At 40.2% G+C, this 20,410-nt stretch overlaps 1 protein-coding gene across 2 annotated transcripts in view; it reads right to left on the reverse strand.

The window, feature by feature from the left end:
* Window positions 1–20,410, reverse strand: part of Adamts3 (ADAM metallopeptidase with thrombospondin type 1 motif 3) — a 220,030-nt gene that overhangs the window by 102,745 nt on the left and 96,875 nt on the right. For both annotated transcript variants that reach the window (XM_059275220.1, XM_059275221.1), the window contains exon 4: window positions 2,080–2,236. In XM_059275220.1, the coding sequence (XP_059131203.1) occupies window positions 2,080–2,236 (157 nt within the window). The remainder of the gene's footprint in view (window positions 1–2,079; window positions 2,237–20,410) is intronic.

Here is a 20,410-nt window from a genome sequence, read left to right on the forward strand (position 1 = left end):
AAAGGCTTCGAGAAGTAGCCAGGCAATCACTGAGACAAGGAGAAAATACGATGAACTGTTTCTACAGGCCCCACAGGGAAGCTTTGCAGGGTCACAAGTAACTGACTGTGGACCGATACTTCCCCCGGATAACTCAGTATCAGAAAAATTATGAAGACAGGGTCCTCAAATCTGTTTCTTCCTAGCCACACCCTAGCTTGCGCATTTTGCTTTTCTTACTGTAACTCACTGAATAATGATGCATCACATGAGATGGAACCTCAGCTTGATCCAGAAAAGTACTACTTTATACAGCATTTTAGTATTCATTTACAAATCAATACACCTTTTTAACTCAGTACAGTTATATAGGATGAAATATGTTATAAAAATACATTCCTAATGTATACATGGACTACATTTCATCTATAAAAATATTGACCCCTCTAGTCCTTTGACAAGAAGAGAATTGAAAAGCTGTAGTCTGGTATTCAAATTTATGAATCTGAACGCTTCTTGCCCTAGGGAAGAAAGTTAAATTCCTGATATAAACCATTAGATATACTTAAGACGAGATTAGCTGATATCACCAGTAGCTAAATCAGAGTATCATAAACATGAAAATAAAACCCATTAGTTTCATGTTCAGGTTTATCTTGGGACATCCTGGTATAAGTTCTGAGTTAACTGAGAGTGAGGAAACAAACTGCTTCACCTCCTCCCGTGGCCACGGCAACCCTCTAAGTGGGTCACTTTAGCCCATGGTCTATTTTCACTATAAGGCCAGTTTCTTGTCATGATTAAGGAAGTCAGTCTCCACTGTGTGCATTGGTATAAGCCACCTTTATCATAAACTGAGTGTGCTGGTACTGCCAAAACTAATATTTTCACTAACTGCCAGAAATAATCTATCCATTGTCATTAATATATTGTTTTCCTCTCTCTCTCTCTCTCTCTCTCTCTCTCTCTCTCTCTCTCTCTCTCTCTCTCTGTGTGTGTGTGTGTGTGTGTGTGTGTGTGTGTGTGTGTGTGTGTGTGCTGGGAAACAAACTCAGGGCCTTGTGAATGCTTAGGCAAGTGTCCCATGCCAGAGCCACACCCCAACCCATTTCCATTCTACTAAACACAACAGCTCTTGAAATTTTCTTATTTCAAAAATAAAGTACGATTTCACTCCTGTGAAAGGCATAGGGACTAACATTTATAGAAATCCATAAGGAACTTGAAGGGAGTGATGAGGAACAGCTTGCAAGACAGTGATCAGGTTCAGGTTGGAATGGAGTGATGGAGTACAGCTTGGGAGACAGTGATGGGGTAGAGCTTAAAAGGGAGTGATCAGGTTCATCTTGGAAGGAAGTGATGGATTTCAGCTTGAAAGGAAGTAATGGGGTTCAGCTTGGGCAGGAGTGATGGGGTTCCGCTTGGAAGGGAGTGATTGGGTTTAGCTTGGAAGGGAGTGGTCAGGTCCAGCTTGGAGGGTTGGTTCCCCTTTGCAGATGTGAGCTAAAGTGTTCTGTAGTTATGCTCAGGTTTCATTACACCAACAAAATCAGAAAAACTTCAGGGGCCATAACGCTTACATTTCCAATCTATTTAAAAATAAAATTCTATAGAAAAATTTAACTTATTTCCCCACCAAACAGGAAAAGTTATTTATTTGTTTGTTTTTTATTTATTTATGTTGTGCCAAATAGACTTCAAAGTCAAGCAGCTATTGGTTTGGTGTTAAAACATAACTTTGTTGTATATTAATACATCTCACTTACAAACTTCTACAATGTCACAAATAGTGCATAATTTAAATATTTCTGGAAAAAATAAATAATTGAAAACTTTAGGATAGGCTAAAAGACCATCGTTTTAGTGGACACCTTTTAAAATAAATCATGAAAAGTGTACTGACATGTAATCACTCACTGGCATAGAACACCTCAACATGGGAAAAGAAAAGCTAAACGTGATGATTATAACACAAATTTCTGTTCAGTTTCCACATCTCACAAGAGCACATGCCAATCAAGTTCTCTTGACTGATGTAAGGGTTGTTTTCATCATCCCTTACATCTGTGTTTAATTATTAAACCTTGTTAAGATGCCTACCCCTGTAGTAGGAGTCTTCAGACACATCTCTGGGAGCCTGCTCCAGGGCTGATCTCTTGTAGACAACGTGAATTCTTCCTTTCGCTTCCTCCATCTGCTTACCTCTTTCCAAGGGCTCAATGAAATACTCTTCAGTATCACTTCTTATCATCCCAGCCTAAAGAAAGCATAAATGTGTTTATTTTAAAAAGAAGTATCATTTTCAACTCACAAGTACATCCGTTTAAATGGCAAGCATGTAAATCTTGAAAACTACTTTTTCTTTCTTCATTTGATTATAAATTTAAAGCAGTTAAGTCATACTAGTCATTCTTGTATATCAGTAATCCATATATAATGTAAGAAATTCATATGAGGGCTGGAAAAATGGCTCAGCAATTAAGAGCATTTACTGATCTTCTGCAGAGTGCCCAGATTTGGTCTCAACCCCTACATGGTGGTTCACAACCCCTTGTAATTCCAGTTCCAGGGGGTCAAATGCCCTTTTCTAATCTTCAGGAGCATGTTCTCTCTCTCTCTCTCTCTCTCTCTCTCTCTCTCTCTCTCTCTCTCTCTCTCTCTCTCTCTCTCTCTCAAACTTTTAAAAATACCATACAGCCGGGCGGTGGTGGCGCACGCCTTTAATCCCAGCACTCAAGACGGAGAGGCAGGCAGATCTCTGTGAGTTCAAAGCCAGTCTGGGCTATAGAATGAGTTCCAAGAAAGGTGCAAAGCTACACAGAGAAACCCTGTCTCAAAAAGCAAAAAAAAAAAAAAAAAAAAAAAAAAAAAAAAAAAAAAAAAAAAAAAAAAAAAGAGTCAAGAATCTCTATCTTTACACAGTTCATTGGAGAGAGAAACATTCTACCTTCACTGTCACTTCTGTAGTTCATTTAAGTTACAGAAATTACTTCCCTTGAGACTTTTCACAGATCCTAATGATTCTCCCAGATGAGTCTGTGATGGAAGCAAGGAACCAGATAAGGACTCTGAGCACTGGGCAGTGACTCGAGCCCTTTGAAAGCAAGAAGAACGGCAATGATGAGAATTAGCTCATGGGATATTTGAAAACATTTCTATATGTATTGTAGGCAAACATTCACATACCAGGTGCCATGATATTACTTTCCTCCAGAAGAGTGCAGGGAAAACCACACTTCAAATTGAGCATCTCCCTTAGAAAGCAAAGTGCACTGAAGTGAGGTTGGGACAGTATCAGTGGCAAGGCAAGAGGCAGGATCTGAGGTTTAGGTATGGTCTGAATGAGCTCTCCATAGACCCTTGTGTCAGAAGTGATGGAGTTAAAGACCAAATAATTAGACTTAGAGATTTCCTTAGTTATAATAAAAAGTAGATTAGATATAAAACTATAGACTCACAAAGATAAGATAGACAATAGAATATTTTCTCTAACTTTGTCAAACACAAGTGGACTGGATATTGCAACTGTAATTCTTACTTGACAACTCTTTTTGTTATATATAGAATTTTACTATGTTAAAGTTAATTTTTTCCTTTTTAATTAGACTGAAAGGGGAAATTCACTTTCAAATTCATGGATTTTTTAATTACTTGTTATATGCATACACATACACACATTATACAGTCCTCATCCTTCATTAAGGAGATTTTTCTTTACAACAGACTGAAACAATTATACAAAGCCACAGCCAACCAAAACGCAGACTTGTGGAGCCCAATCCCAATGAAAACATCTACAAAATACTCCTGCACCTAAGGTTCAATTGAAGAGGGGACAAAATGACTCTAAGAGTTAGAAGATCATGGAGTTTGCTGCGAGATTGTTTCACCAGGTAGTATCAGAGACTGACTTTTTAATCCAAATTATCTATATCTATTTCTATGGAAATCACCCCAGCACACCTCACTCACAATAATCCTTCATCTTGGCCACTACTATTATTTACAGCATCCCAATTTCACATAGCACAGCAGGCAAAAGTGCTTTCTAAAATAATCATGTTCATTTGGACAAATGCTGAATGGCCTAACCATGGAAAGGCTCAAATGACCTTATGTCAGGTAGTTCACGCCTTCTAGAAGGGCTGTGTAAACCACAGAGTCACACTGGGGTCTAGATTGACGGTAGCTCTGACACTTTGTAAGTCTGCCCACTCAGCAGTGGAAAACTCTAAGGAACCCCACATCGGAGACCATCAGGAGCCTGTCCTGGTCTCGCTATTCACCATTTTCTACTTCCACAGACAGGAAGGATAGAGTTACATGGATCACAGCCAACTAAAAAGAAGGTCAGAAAACATAACCTGGCTGCATGCCCAGGGAGCTGAGACAGATTTTGATGAGCAGATAGAAGTGGCAACCTCAAAGGAACTCATGTCACTCCTTAGCTTACATTTCCATTGCTTCCCCTTACACATAAACGACACTCACTGTCGCAGCCCCAGGGTCCTGCTTCACATGGACACTTTCGGTATACTTCCCTCAAGGAACCACTCTTAATCACACTCTTCAGGCCCCAGTCACGGGGGAAATGCTGTTATGCTTAGAAAGCATACATTGCCATTTTATATTCTCTATGTCTCATCAAAAAAAAATACTACCTTCTTAAAAGTGATATTCTTATCCCTTCATCCCACGGAAATTTGGGACCCATTCAAGCCGACCACTCAGACTCAGCGACGTGTCCTTCTGTCCTTCTGCTGTCTTTCTCTCTTACAGCTCTTATCACAAATGATCAGGGTTGTGCTTACCTGCATGTGAGTATTTGTTATTCTTTCTCCTCTGCAAGTTGTCAGCTCCCAGGGCAGACATGTCTATCTTAATTACTTAATTAGCCTTTTTTGTTGTTGTTAAATGAGGTTGGCTTTTTTTATTATTAATTAATTTTTTTCATTTATTTTACATACTACTAGTTTCCCCTTCTTCCTTTCTTCCTGTTCCCTCCTTCCCCCCACCCACCTCCCATCTACCCTTCTCCTCATCCACTCCTCCTGTCTCTCTCCATCAGAGAGAGGGGTGGGTCTCCCATGGGTGTCAACAAAGCACAGCACATCAAGTTGAGGCAGGACCAAGCATCAAGACTGGACAAGGTAACCCAACATGGGGAACAGGTTCCCAAAAGCCAGCTCAAGCACCAGGGACAGGTCCTGATCCCACTGCTAGGAGCCCCACAAACAGACCAAGCTACACAACTGTCACACACATGCAGAGTGCCTAGGTCAGTCCCTTGCAGGTTGTCTAGCTGTTGGTCCAGAGTCCATGAGCCCAGGTTAGTTGTCTCTATGGGATTCCCCATCATGATCTTGACTCCCCCTTGCTCTTACAATCCCTCCTCCCTCTCTTCAACAGGACTCCTGGAGCTTGACCCAGTGCTTGGCTGTGGATCTCTGTATCTGCTCCCACCAGTTACTGGATGAAGCTTTCTGATGACAATTAGGGTAGCCACCAATCTGATTACAGGAGAAGGACAGTTCAGGAACCCTCTTCACTATTGCTAGGAGTCTTACCTGGGGTCATCCTTGTGGATTTCTGGGAATTTCCCTGGCACCAGGTTTCTCCCTAACCCTAAAATTCACCCCCAACAAGACATCTCTTTCATTACTCTCCCCTTATGTCCTGCCCCCAACCTACCCAACCTAATCCCTCATGCTTCCTTCCCTCCCACCCACCCCCAGTTTACCTAGGAGATCTCTTCTATTTCCCCTTCCCAGGGAAATCTATCCATCCCTCCTAGGGTCCTCCTTGTTTCCTAGCTTCTCTGGAGCTGTGGGTTGTAGTCTGATTATCCTTTACTTTATACCTAATATCCACATATGAGTGAATTACATACTATGTTTGTCTTTCTGGATCTGGGTTACCTCACTCAGAATGATTTTTTCCTAGTTCCATCCATTTGCCTGCAAATTTCATGATATCATTGTTTTTTTATTTTTTTTACAGCTGAGTAATACTCCATTGTGTAAATGTACATTTTTTTTTTATTCATTCTTCAGTTGAGAGGCATCTAGGTTGTTTCCAGGTTCTGGCTATTATGAATAATGCTTATTCTGAAGCCCTGACACAAAATTTTGTATTCAGTTTTGTAACGAACAACTATATGAATGAACTTTAGAAATGAAGGTGTATGTCATAATTACACTTACGTGCTGTAATCAAATGCCCACAAGAATAACTTAAAGGGAGAATATTTGTCTTGACCGATAGTTTTGGATGATTCAGTTCATAATTGTGATCCCTTTGTGCTTGGTGGAACATCATGGTGGTGGGAGCATGTGGTGAAGGAGACTCTTTGCCTCACAGAAGAGAAGAAGTAACAGGAAGTGGGTAGAACAAGACACAGCTCCAAGGACATGCCCTTCTACCTTCTTCCTCCCAAGACACCCCACCCGCCACAGTTCTGCCCTCTGCCAGTGGTCTATTCAGACTTTGAAGTCACCAATGGATTAAAGTATTCATTAAGTTAAAACCCTCATGATCCACCAGCTACTGAAAATGTCCTCCCAGACACCCAGAGGTGTTCTTCACCAATCTCCTGGGCATGTATCAATCCAATCATGTGGACAAGCCAAACTAAACACTATAGGGGCTGGAGAAGTTTTAGAGGTTTATGGTACTTTTCAAAAGATGGGAGAACTGGTGTACCTAGAGGCGCAGGGAAGGGTATTGGAGGCGACATATTTCTTCTCAGATTAATAACCACAGCTACTTCAATTCTTTCTTTGATCTTGGCCCTTCCACTCTCATGACTGTCTTTTCACAGGCCCTATCTTCTAATTCTGCCCTAGGGTCTCCACTCCAACCTCAAAGATTCCCTGCCAATCCCTGAATACACAGGTGGGCGTGATCTCTGTTTAGGGCCATGCTATTAGGTCTTTACTTTGAATCTCCAACCTCTAGAATTCCACATGTGCTCTGGCTTTTAATCCTTAAATGTGACCTCTCAAGGCAGCATGCTCTAGCTATCCACCTGCTCTTCCACCCAGCAGTCAGCATCTCCTTCCCTGCTCTACTGTTCGCTTTGAACATTCTATACAGTCTAAGTGCTTGTGGATCGTCTTGGTCCTACTTACCACTCTCTATTCCCATCTCTCACTAAACAGGCATTAGTTACTCTCAAGCTGTTTTATTCACTATGTATTCCCGCATACCCCACACAGTGCTTTGTTCTAACTAGATCATCTATAAGCATTTTTTTAATGAAAAAAAGTTGAGGAGAAACAAAAATGAGAATATGGTATAATCTAAGATTACTCCTAAATCTTGATGTTGAGTGATTAAGAAATTAATGTTTTCATTTACAGAAACAGAAAAGCAAGCTAGGTACCACAATACAGACCTGAAATCCCAGCACATGGATGCTGGAGGCAGGAGGATTTGGTAGGGCTAACTGAAAGGTAGGAAAAGTTGCTTTAACTATGTTCCCCGAGGTACTGGTGGTACTTACTAACATTTAGTGGAGGAATTCATGACTGTTTTTCAGACATATGACCATAACCACAGATACACTGCATTTCAGATCTATCTTCTCACACATAGTAATTAAATCTGATGAAAAACTAAACAGGGAAAGTTTCCAAATGCATTTAAGGCAAAAAAAAAAAAAAAGTTAGAAAATTTCCATAGAACCTTGTAGAAAAATCCCTAAAGCCTAAACTCTGGAAATGGCCCACAGGCCCTGCATGGACTGGCTTTCTAGATTTCTCTCTTTTCCCACTATTCTGCCTGGTCCAGCTAAAAGGGCTCTCAACTCATCGGCAGTCCCCTTGGCAGAACTAAATTAGCCCCCATTGGCTCTCCAGCCCCTTTTGCCACCAGAGGATTTCTAGATGACTGTCAGACTTTGGAAGTCTGAAACACCAAGTTCCAAGTGGACACAGACTTTGCCACATTTACTGTTTATCACATCCCAGGGTACAGAACAAAGCCTGACTTAAAGTAGGTGACCAATATTTAGGGATAGAGGGAGAAAACATTAACACAAATAGAACCAACCATCTTGGAAGAAAGGTAAAAAGGATTAGCAACAGAGAGGGAAGGAAAAACTGAAAATAGGGTCCCAGCCCTAAAGAAGTAGCTGCAGTGTGCAAAGAATGAGGCCTGTTGAGAACCGAACTAGACAAACTGGACTGTTTAACTAGAGTGGTGGGGGCTGGAAAGACATTACAAAGAGCTACACAGACAGGGGGTCATAAAACTGCATGTATTTTAAGGTCTAGAGTATTCTTAGCTATTGTAGGTGGGTTCTGATGCACATCTTCCCACCACACGATATTGATTTTTCTCCTTCAGTGGTGACCCAAACTAAAGGGACTATTTAAAAAGTGCCTGTATTTTCAGACGAAGAAAGGAAAAAAAAAACTTGCCCATGCATACTTAACAGTGGAAAAATCATCAGTGCTGATAATTAAGCACTGAAGCTCTTTTTACACACTAACGTATTTATTTACATAGTCATGCACTCAAAAACATTTTTTGAAGCTCAAAGGCCATGTGTTGTCAAACCTTAACATTAATTAACTCACACTCTTGTCCTCAACCCCCTGGTTTCATTTGCACAGGATATACTTAAGACATCCAAGAGTAAAATCGAATGTGGATAACATTTTGAAAGTCTAGACCATGAATGACACTCTAATTACTAATAATACTGATAATCCTGACAGAAGCATGCAGATTATAACCTAGTACTTTTGAGATGCCACGCATAAGATTATATATGCTCCTGAGGGATTCTACTTAAACAATCATTTTAATTTCACCATTAATACTACTTATATACTAAAATATTTTAAAAATTGCTCTTCTTTTCCAAAGAACTCCATATTTGCCATCTCAGTCCCATGCAGCAAAACAGAAAATATTTGCCATGTTTATCAAGGTAGTTTTAAAAATCAGTTTTTAAAATAGTATTATATTTAATCTAGCTTTAAATAAAGGTTTCATTTTGTTTTAATTCTCACGTAGGGTACCTTACCAGCACTTTGGGGGGAATATTTATAACACAATCATTGACACTAAAAAACCTGCCATCCCCTTCACATCTGGTCAACTCTTCCAGATGTATCACTCACTTCACATGCTGCCAAGAATCCAGAGTTGAGTCAGAGAGTCTCCTCGGACAGAAACAGCCATCACCAGGGCCACACGCCTCCCTCACTAGGCGGAGTCCTTGCAGCCATACCTGACACCCACCTCTAATATACTAGATTAGATAGTTTCCTCATCCAATTATAATGTGAATGGAGGGTGTGGAATACAGGGAGTTTCAGATGAGATAATGTCTATGAATGCCTTTTATAAACTATAAAGTTACACAAGAAATGTAACACACCATTCTTTATAGGTCACAAAAATAAAAGCTAGTCACCAAAGAAATATTAATTTGTACTTAGCTTGATTTATGATGGAAATCAGTCTAAAAGACCGTGATTAAAGTTCTATCAAAAATTACTAATCTCTCCTCAGAAATTCTGTGTCAGATATTTTAAAATCCTCTTGTCATGGGGGAAATTGATGTTTTAATTGTGACATATGAATGCCATTTTTTTATTCTGTTAAAGCAGGAGAGTGGAGTCATGGAGGTTATCCAGGCATTTCATGAAGTATGTTCCGAATACAATATGGCTGCAGTTGAAACTAAATACTATTTGTGCCAAATTGCAAACAACAGTAAACTACTAGGGTACTGTAACATAAAGCAGAGATAGGAGCTGAATGCCTAGAATGGATCACGGGAAGGTGTGCTAACGACATATGGTGGGGGGGGGAGGCTTATACAATGTCCTGTCAAGGCTGTCATTGGATCTAGAGTACAACAGCAGCACTTTAGCGCACTAAAACCCCATGAAGACACAGCATGGGGTTAACTCTTTCCCTGTGTTCCTTCTTCAGTTACTGCAATGCCCAAGCGAACACTTTATGTGGTTCCCATTTTATCAGCACAATGGACAGAAATTATTGTACGATGATAAACTTCTAAAGGTCTCCTGAATTCAAGAGACATTTCAATGATATCCCTCAATCCATACAGAAGATGGGGAGCCTGCATGGGACCACAGTGGGCCCCTTGAATGAGGGTGACAGATGTGTGGCCTGATCTGTTTGTGAGTCCCCTGGCAATTGGACCAGGACTCATCCTGAGTACATGAACTGGCTCTTTTAGAGCCCATTCCCTATGGTGCCATGCCTTACTCAGCCTTGATGCAGTGGTGAGGGGCTTGGGCCTGCCCCAAACTTAGTATGCCAGCCTATGTTGAATACCCAACGGAGGACTTACCCCCTATGAGGAGTGGGTAGGGTGGGACAGGGAAGAGGAGAGTGGGAGAAAGGGAGGGAGGGGGAACAGTGGGCGGTGTGTAAAATGAAAAAAAAAAACAAACTTTATAAAGTAAACCTTAAAAAAAAAAGATGTAATGCAAACAGCAATTCAGCTGGATAGAAAGTACAGAGTAGCCTTGCTTAGAAGGCTGTCTGTAAACCCAAAGCGGGGTCCCCACTTAAAGAGGGTTGGCTTTATGGGCACTCTATTAGTAAGCAGATACTAGAGGAGTTGACCTATCTCCTGGGTTGTGGCACTGAAAAACCTTCCTTTACACCAGAGATAGAGGTGCTGTGGACTCATCTTGATGTCTCAGCCTTTCCTGTGTGTTTCTGTGGAACTCATCATCACCCTGCTTGGCAGTCACTTGTGCCTAGACACTAAGAAATAGAGGATAAAATGTCACCTGAGCACAATTATAAATCTGATGCAGTGGCAGGTTTCTATCTGGATTCCATGGGTGTTTCATCCAAAGGTGATGTTTCTAGATGCTCTCTTGAGCCTGGAGAGACCTAAGAGATGGCTCCACAGTTAAGAGTTTTTGCTGTTCTTCTAGAGAACCAAGTTCACTTCCCAGCACCCATGTTGGGCAGTTCCCAATGCCTATAACTCTAGCTCCAAGGGACCTGACATTTCTCCTGGGCTCCGCTGGCACACGTGTGTGCACTGACACATACACACCGACCTAACCTACACACACACACACACACACACACACACACACAGAGAGAGAGAGAGAGAGAGAGAGAGAGAGAGAGAGAGAGAGAGAATCTTAAGATGATGTCCTTAATTTAGCAGCATCTAAAAATCTTGAAAGTCGGCCGGGCGGTGGTGGCGCACGCCTTTAATCCCAGCACTCTGAAGGCAGAGCCAGGCGGATCTCTGTGAGTTCAAGGCCAGCCTGGGCTACCAAGTGAGTTCCAGGAGAGGCGCAAAGCTACACAGAAACCCTGTCTCGAAAAACAAAAACAAAACAAAACAAAACAAAAAAATCTTGAAAGTCCCTTTCAAATTTACAAGATTGAAAGTATATTTGCCAAATCCCTTCTACAAAGGGAAAGAACAGGGCTTAAAAAAAAATAAAAAAGATTCCATCTCAACCCACGATGCAATTAATTGCTAAAACGAAGGCGTCTAATGATCAGTGACATGAGAGATCACCATTTCAGTTTCTTAATTAGAGAGCACAACCTCCAACTGATATGCCATTGGAAATGAAAGTCTGTGGAGAGTTCTGAAGTAATGAAGGGCTTTCTGTATGGCCAGTTTAATTGCTCAGTTTCCCTCATCACCACCACCAGACCTTGCCCACCATAGTTACATTGAATCCCACTTAGCCTGTTTCCACTCAACCACATAATTCACATACTAACAACAAGAAAGGATATTACATTTTAAAAGTCCTGGGAAGCCAGTCACTGTAATAACAATGTGTTGGGTACTAAAGTCTCTCCCATTACTGTTTGCTATGTGAGAACAGGAAGCGGGAGGGTCATCCAGATGTTGGTAACAAAATTTTCTTCTCTTGACAAACTGACTGGCTTTTCCCTCGTAAACACTGTATTTTATGTAACTAACATCACCTCTGAGAAAACTCAGAGGCAAATCTTTATCCCCCTTGCAGTCTCACTTTGTAACATGAATCCCATGGGAAGGACTTGTTCTTAGATATCAATTCCCTTCTCTTCCTTTCTCTTGACTTTTTCTCTTTTTTAAATTATTCAAGTTAGCATGGGTTTCATTATGGCATTTTGTACACACATGTACCATTTTCCTTTGTTCTAATCCTCCCCCCTTTTCTGCTCTCCTCTTCTGTGGTCCCTTGACCCCTTCTGGTTGATTCTAATCTTTATACCAGATAGTCCCCCATCCAGTTTTCATTGTCTTATTATGTGACTGTATGTAAACTGCACGTTCTCTCTTACTTGGTAGGGTGGTTACTTATTAATTGAAATATATAGCTGGTATCTCAATCTGGAAATCAGACTAGTTTACCTGAAAGGAGAAAGCTAATTTTCTAAAAATGTATAAATTGGAAGATTAAATATCTTAACAATATTTAGCATCATCCGACATATCAAAGATACGTTAAGTGTTCCTGAAAAGTTGATGGTATAAATTATCAGCTTATAACTGTCAAAAAAATATGAGTCTGTAACCACAAATACTGTTGTTTTTTTTCTTACTTCTTAATGTACATTGGCCAATAATTGTAAAATATATAAGATGTTGCTGAGTGCTTGATTCTATGACAAAGGAGGCTTCACCTATGTTAAGAAAACACACACCCAACTACAACTTCACTAGTCATGGGAAGGAGCCAATGTTAGTCAGGCAGGCCTCTTCTCTTTGGAAAGCACAAAGAGAGGCATATAAACTGCAACATCAAATCCGTTGTCCTCTCTGCTTCCTTCTCATTTGATCCTTCCTAAGCATTAATTTAGCTGTGCGAGAACAGGCTGCTGCTGTAACAAATTGCCCCAAATGCAAAGGCTGGAAACAGTGCAACTGTGTCCTGTGTGAGATCTGTGGGTCAGAATCCTGACCTGCAGTGCGGTGTGAGCCGAGGCAAATCCAAGAGCCCTAGACCGCTGGTTGTGTTTTCCCACTCTACTCTCACACCCGCCACTCCCTATGTGTTACCACCACTTCCCATTCTAACAGAACGGAAAATAGACAAAGAACTTATTTGGTGAGAGCAGAGAGTGAGAAAGACTGCTACCATCCCACCTTCTCTGTCAGACGCTCTCGCCAAGGCTCTGCTGCTGGCAAACACGGACAGCCATTACAGCACTTCTGGCTGTGGCAGGAGCTGAGGAGCCCTTCTCTAGCCCATGCCAAGTGAGATCCTAAGCAACATTAGCCAGGACTCTATGATAGCATCTTACACACAGTGAGATGTGTCACGGGAAACAATCCGCAGCTTAAAGCTATAAAATACAGTAAGATAGGAAAGAGAAGAGGGGGAGGAAGAGGAGGTGATGGTGGTTGTAGGGGCGGCAGCCAACTAAATTCTGCATTCAGAATTCAGGTTGGCATACAGAGAGAGGCATAAGCACAGGAAGGAGAGATATGACCTACTCAAGAGAGCTTCCTGCTTCTGTTGCACAGAAAAACTCCATACCCACCCTCATCTAAGATTATATAAGAAATACACATAATAAGGAAAAGTAAAACCTCAAGGTGTTGAAGCACAGAAAATCACTTTTAATTTTGGTGGAAGGAAACGAAGTTAAAAAGCAAGTCCTATGGTATCTTGTAGTAGATTTTGACCTTTAAAAGTCAGTCTTGTGACTAAATGTCCCAATAAACTACACACACTGGGGCACGCTAGCACCTGTCATGACTGCATGGTTCCAGAGGGACATGAGACGTGAAATACAGAAGAAGGGTGTGAAGGGAACTGAATTGAGAAGAGGGCTGCAGCAGATTCAGCTTATATTCATTTCCGAAAGCACTGAAAATTTTTAGTAAACTGGTTTTCCTAAGTATTTAACACTGACAAAATTTAGGATATAAGATACTCAAAGAAAATTATGACCTCTTTCATATGGAGAAAGCATGTGTTTTTTATGAAAGCTAGTTTCCTCAACTCTCAGTTTTTAAGGACATAAAAAACCAAAACAGTCTCCAAATAGGCCTTAATTTAGATTATTAAACTGCTATATGTATATATATATATATTAATTTTATTAATATAGGCAATCCAACAAGCCATCAAGGCCCATTGTGACTGAATGATCAACATTTCCTAATATCTTGCAATAAGCATATCTAATTGCCAGGTTTTAGAAGCCAGATGTGGTGGCATATAAGTTAATCCTAGCACTTAGGAGGCAGAGGCAGGTAGATCTCTGAGTTTGAGATCGGTTTGGTCTACATAATGGGTTCCAGACAAGCCAGGGCTCCCCAGTGAGGCTGTGTCTCAATGTGTGTGTTTGGAGAGGGGTGCAGGTGCCTTAGCTCGGTTGACCAAGGAACTGGGTTCTGGACACAGCTTTTCTACAAAAATATGACTTCCAAAGTCATTTAAACTCCTTTTGGCTGTTTCATAATCTGAAAAAAATCATGAGGATTTGACTAGGTAATTGCAAAAATAGCTTCCAATTCAATTACTCTGCTATTTAAATTATATTCCAGTATGAAAGATCCTAGGAAAGGCATGCATTTGAAAAACTGCCCCCTGCCAATACCCCAAGATCCACTTATTCCCATAATAAATAACTGAAATATGACTATAAGACTAATATAATTAACTCCTAAAGTAGGTCACAAATGTTAGCATGCCAAAGAATTTAGGTTCCAACCTCAGAGACATTTCCATGTTCCAAACTCCAGAGTCTGATTCAGAAGGGCTGGGCTGGGCATCAGACATCTGCAATTTTAACCAGCACTTCACATGCTGCAAACAGCAGGTCTGAAAATTACAGCTTGAGAAAAACGGCTTAAAAATCAGATGCCAATCAAAATGAATTTTAGATGTACACTCTTCTAAGTTTGGGGCCAGGGTACAGCTCAGTGGTAGAGTGACCGCCTCTCGTGTGGCATTCCTGCCACCCCCAAAAATGTAAAAACAAATTTGAAGGTGACTACTTAAAGGAAACATGAATAAATGGAATCTATGAATTATAGTCAAGGTAGTACTTAAATATGCAATAACTACCTGCTAAATACATAATAAACACCCATTGATTTCTGTGGGATTTAAGTTTATAGAATGAGTCAAGGTGTCTTAAATTAATAGTTTCAAAAATCAATAATCATATTTTTTTCAAGACAAAGTTGCCCTGGCTGCCCTGAAACTCACTTTGTAAACCAGGCTGGCCTAGAACTCAGAGAGATCTGCCTGCCTCTGCCTCCCGAGTACTGGGATTAAAGGCGTGCACCACCACTGCTGGGCTAATAATCCTATTTTTATGTAGTGGGAAAATGTCTATCAGCAACTGTCATAGGAGACACAAAGCTTTACACATACTAACTATTAAAATAATATAAAGAAGACTTAAGATGCAAAATAGCCTAGAGTTTTATTTCAGAAACTATTTAAAATAACATTCATGCACATATCAAAGCATACAACCATTGTAAAACTTGATTAGCATATATTGAATATATCAAGTGAGCTTCATTATGAAATTTTTATACATGTCGATACTGTACTATGGCCACTCTTGTTACCCATTCCAAACCTTCATGAATCATGGATATTCATGATGAGTAACTATTATGCCTAAGGTTGAACTCTATAGTCCTTGTAGAGACATATCGTGGCCATAGTCAATGCTCCTAGAAAGATAAGCTAGATGACAGTCAACATTAGAAGTAAAATATGTGACAGCATGGAAGTTCCATTTGTAAACAAGAAACTATTCTAGATCGATGAACTAACTCCTCATGCAGCTTGCTATTTTTCCTTCTGCTATTGCACAGTTCAGGGAAATCTCATACCATGAGGTCAATATTGTCTTAGTGAGTGTTCTTTATATGTGTTCAAATATAAATTAATCACTTGGAGCTCTCGTCTGGGTACTGATTCTGATTCATAGCCTAAGTTTTTCATATTTATTCTTTTTTTTTTCTTTTTTTTTTTTTTTTTTTTTTTTTTTTTGGTTTTTCGAGACAGGGTTTCTCTGTGTAGCTTTGCGCCTTTCCTGGGACTCACTTGGTAGTCCAGGCTGGCCTCGAACTCACAGAGATCCGCCTGGCTCTGCCTCCCGAGTGCTGGGATTAAAGGCGTGCACCACCACCGCCCGGCCTTCATATTTATTCTTAATTAAGCAATTAGGTGTGTGGTATATGTGCTGGGCACACACACACACAGAGAAGTCTAACAGAAACATCTATACCTTTCCCTCTCACTCTCCATATTATCTTTTGAGACAAATGCTCACTAAATAGTCAACTCTTTGTTTCGGCTACTCTGACTAGGCAGTGAACATCTAGGACCCACCTGTCTCTGCTCCCCAGCACTCTATCTACTCAAAGAACACTAGGCCAGGCCTGGCTTTCCCAAGGGAACTGGTGTTGTGGGATAATGCTTTTATACACTGGTTTAATAAAATGATGATTGTCCAGTAGCCAGGCAGGAAGTATAGGTAGACAAGAATTCTGGGAAAAGGAAGGGCTGAGTGAGGAGTCGCCAGCCAGACACAGAGGAAGCAAGATGTGAAGGCAGAACTGAAAAAAGTTACCAAGCCATGTGGCTAAACATAAATAAGAATTATGGGTTAATTTAAGTGTAAGAGCTAGTCAGTAATAAGCCTGAGCTAATGGCCGAGCAGTTATAAATAATATTAAGCCTCTGTGTGATTATTTTATAAAAGGCTGAGGGATTGTGGTTGAGAGACTTGTCCCGACTGCGGACCACGCGGGACACCAGGAAAACTTCCGACTGCAAACTGGGGACCTGAACTCGGGTTCTCTTGGCTTTCACAACAAGTGCTCTTATTTATTGAGCTATCTCCCCAGCTCTGAGATTAAATGTTTCTAACAAATTCCAAAGGGATGCAGTTGCTTTTCATTCCTAGGACAGCATGCTGAGTTAAGCACAGCCTCAGGCATCTCCACCTGAGACCACTGAGACAGCTGCTGGAATGAACAGCTACCAGGTTCCTGACCTCTCCCATGTGAGACAGCCATTGTCTGGGCTACTTAGATCATTCCAATTCCATGTAAGTTAATCTAATGAATCTTCTTTTAATATGTATATTCATTCTATCAGTTCTGTCTGTCTAGAAAACATTACACACATGTGTCCATATTGGCATTTGAATTCCCAGGCATGGCAGCTACATCTGTAATCCCTGCACTCTTATAAGGAGGTGTGTGGCTGAACAAGAGAATCCCGGAAGTTCTTAATGTACACATCTAACAATAAAGAGACGTTATATGAGGTTGGCATCTGACCTCCACATGTGCACTATGGTATGTATACACACACACACACACACACACACACACACACACACACACACTTCATGCATTCATGCAATTGAAAAGATAAAAAGAAAATTAACTGATTTTAAGAAATTAAGCAATGATAATACTTAAGTACTAAAAGCAACTAATAAAGATGACAGAACTTCAGGACTAGAAGTGATCTTGGACATCTTGTTAGCCCATTTTTCTCATCTTTTACTAAAGGTACTGCTGATCAATGATGGAATGGTTGAGGTTTTTTTCCTTTTATATTTTATACATAACCAGAGTATTGAAATCATACCAAAGAAAGTGGTGCACTTTATGAAGAACTCCCCACGTACTTCAGAAAATCATTTTGTAATAATCAGAATATTTTAAGAAAAAAGAAGAAGAATTCTTAAGATTAGTCCTCAGACACCAGTTCTCCTTTGGATCAGCATGTACCTAAGTTGGAAGGCTCTCAGTTCTTGTTCTTTCAATGAAACTCATATCTGTTTATAAGACTGCCAAATGGCTACTCCAGGCCCAGTTTACAGTACTCAAATATGCTGCCTCTGATTCCTGAAGATCTTCTTATGAAAGAGTCAAGCTTTAACCAAAGCTGACCCTGAGCATTACGATCAACTCCTGATCAAGAGCCACACCCCGCATGCAAGAGAGACCAAGCTTCTCTCCAGCCAGGACGCAGCAGCAGAGGCTATTTTCCACTATCAAGCACTTGGGATAAACGCTTTGTTTTTTATTTTTATTTTTATTTGTGTGTGTGTGTGTGGGAGGGGTGTTCAAGATGAGGTTTCTCTGTGTAGCCCTTGCTGTCCTGCAACTCACTCTGTAATCCAGGCTGGCCTCGAACTCAGAGATCTGACTGCCTCTGACTCCTGAGTGCTGGGATTACCCTTTAAAAACTCTTCCCTTTTGCTTCTTACGTCACCCTTGCTCTGTAGCACCATCTCATATACTGAGTTTCTGCTAACATTCTGGTTTTGAGATAAAACATTTGTAACCACTGTGATGAGCAATTGTGACCGTTAACTTGTTTGGGTCTGAAATCAACTAAGAATCAACTAAGGGAAAATCTGTTTGCTTGCCCATCGTTGTTTCTTGCTGCTTGAGTGTGTCTATACCACTGTTGATGCACCTCCCCCACTGCTACCAGAAACCAGCTTCTTCAGCCTTCCAATATGGACTGAAGACTCTCCAAGAAACCTCCAAGCTTTCCATACCCAGCTAAGATTATTAAGCAATCCAGCCTCATAGACTGAGCAGCTACCAGCTTCTCAGCCAGGTGTATAGATAGTCACTGTTGGACTACCCAGCCCCTCTCATGTAGGCCAATTTAATAAATCTCCTGTTGTGATATGTTCATTTGTATTGGTTCTGTTCCTTTGGCTAATATTCTAGTAGTCTGAGTAAAAAACTCACATTTATCAAAAGAAAAAGTTCACATTTATCAAAAACAACTATACTTTGTTACAAAGCAAGCCTTAGCCCTGGCACATCAAATGGGAGACAGAAGTACCTGCTATTTGGAATAGCTACATCTGTTGATTACCGACTAAGTTAGAGTAGAGTGTGCTCCACACCCTTTATTTTTCCCAAATCATTGTTCTGTATCTTTGCTGTATGGAGATGAAATGTTACATAGATGTGGGATTGTTCCATAACAAAAGTCTGTTACTATTGTACACTTGGATCAAAATACACCTCTTGGTATCAAAATGTGGGTCAAATGGTAGGTTTCTTCTAGGGATTTAAACTAATGTCTTAAAGATGACCATTTACTATAATATTCCTCAAACTTGGGTAAATGGGGCTATAATAAGTAGGGATAGAATAAATCAATCATGTACAGCCACATTAAATATAGTCCTTGATACATAGTGATTACCACACAAAGATACTGAGCTCTCATGTCTAACAAAGAGAAAAGCACCTTGCATTCTATTTTATTTTAGCTTGAAAACTTGTGTGAATACAGATAAGCAAACTTGTTTAAAAGAAATCTATTGCTAATATTTATTATTTGTAGCAGTTTTGTCCTATAAGTTGCCACAAAAAACACACAGGCAAAGGTCAAACCATTGCTCCTGGGGGAAATACAGGGTTTGGTTCCTCAAGACTCAGGTCACAACAGCTTCAGTGCATCAATATCTGACCTTGGTTTAAGTCTGCAAATTTAAAGGCTGCGTATTTTAAAGACCATGCCTAATCCTGTAAGTTAAGCCTAGGTGGAGCTTCTATAATGTACATATTTTCTCAGTTAAGGACACTAGAGAACACTGGAGCACCACACACAGGGGCCTTTTAAACAGGCCAATCACCAACAAAATCCAAAAACTTAAAAAAAAAAAAAATGTGGCTTTCACTGAATGGGCTTTAGAAGGATGGTTGTTACCCACTCAGGAGTGCAAAAAACAAGGCAGGTCACCACTTTGTTTGATCTGATATAGGAAATGCATAGTTAAGTGACTTAAAATTTTTGTGGTTTAGCATGACTATTAAAAGGCCATGAGCATTTGTTCATCATGGGGGTTACAGATAAAGTTTCTCAAGCAAAATAATTTAAAATGTGGAACCCACTAACAGTGAGGATCACTGTATTTCAAAATGACTGTTATATTTATTGCATTTCTTTATTTTTTTAAACAAAAAATATTTATTAAGATATTTTCTATTGATTTTACATACCAACCACAGATTTTTTTATGCCAAACATGTGCTTCATGTGCTTATAAAACAACTGCATTTTGAATACACACACACACACACACACACACACACACACACACACACACGGCACATTTGCCAATTCAGACAGAATATTCTATGCTTTCTGTTTGACCTACAGGTATTTATATAACCACTAAGTTTTTATACTTTCTCAGAAGAAAGTAGCTTGTAATTGGCAGTTCTTCCAGACAGTACATAATACTAAAGAGATGCTAGAGTATGTAGAACAAATGTATGAACTTCATCTAATATTAAGTTTTCCAGGACTATTCACATTATGAAACATTCTCCAATATAGGCATAAAGTAGATCTGAAGTGCTAACATAAGTGTTTTGCAAAACTTCATAAAGCAATGCTAACTTTTCACTAAATCTCATCAGGAAAGGCAAGCCTTCAGAAAA

This window comes from Peromyscus eremicus, chromosome 10, assembly GCF_949786415.1.
Source record: "Peromyscus eremicus chromosome 10, PerEre_H2_v1, whole genome shotgun sequence".
NCBI classification, from domain to species: domain Eukaryota; kingdom Metazoa; phylum Chordata; class Mammalia; order Rodentia; family Cricetidae; genus Peromyscus; species Peromyscus eremicus.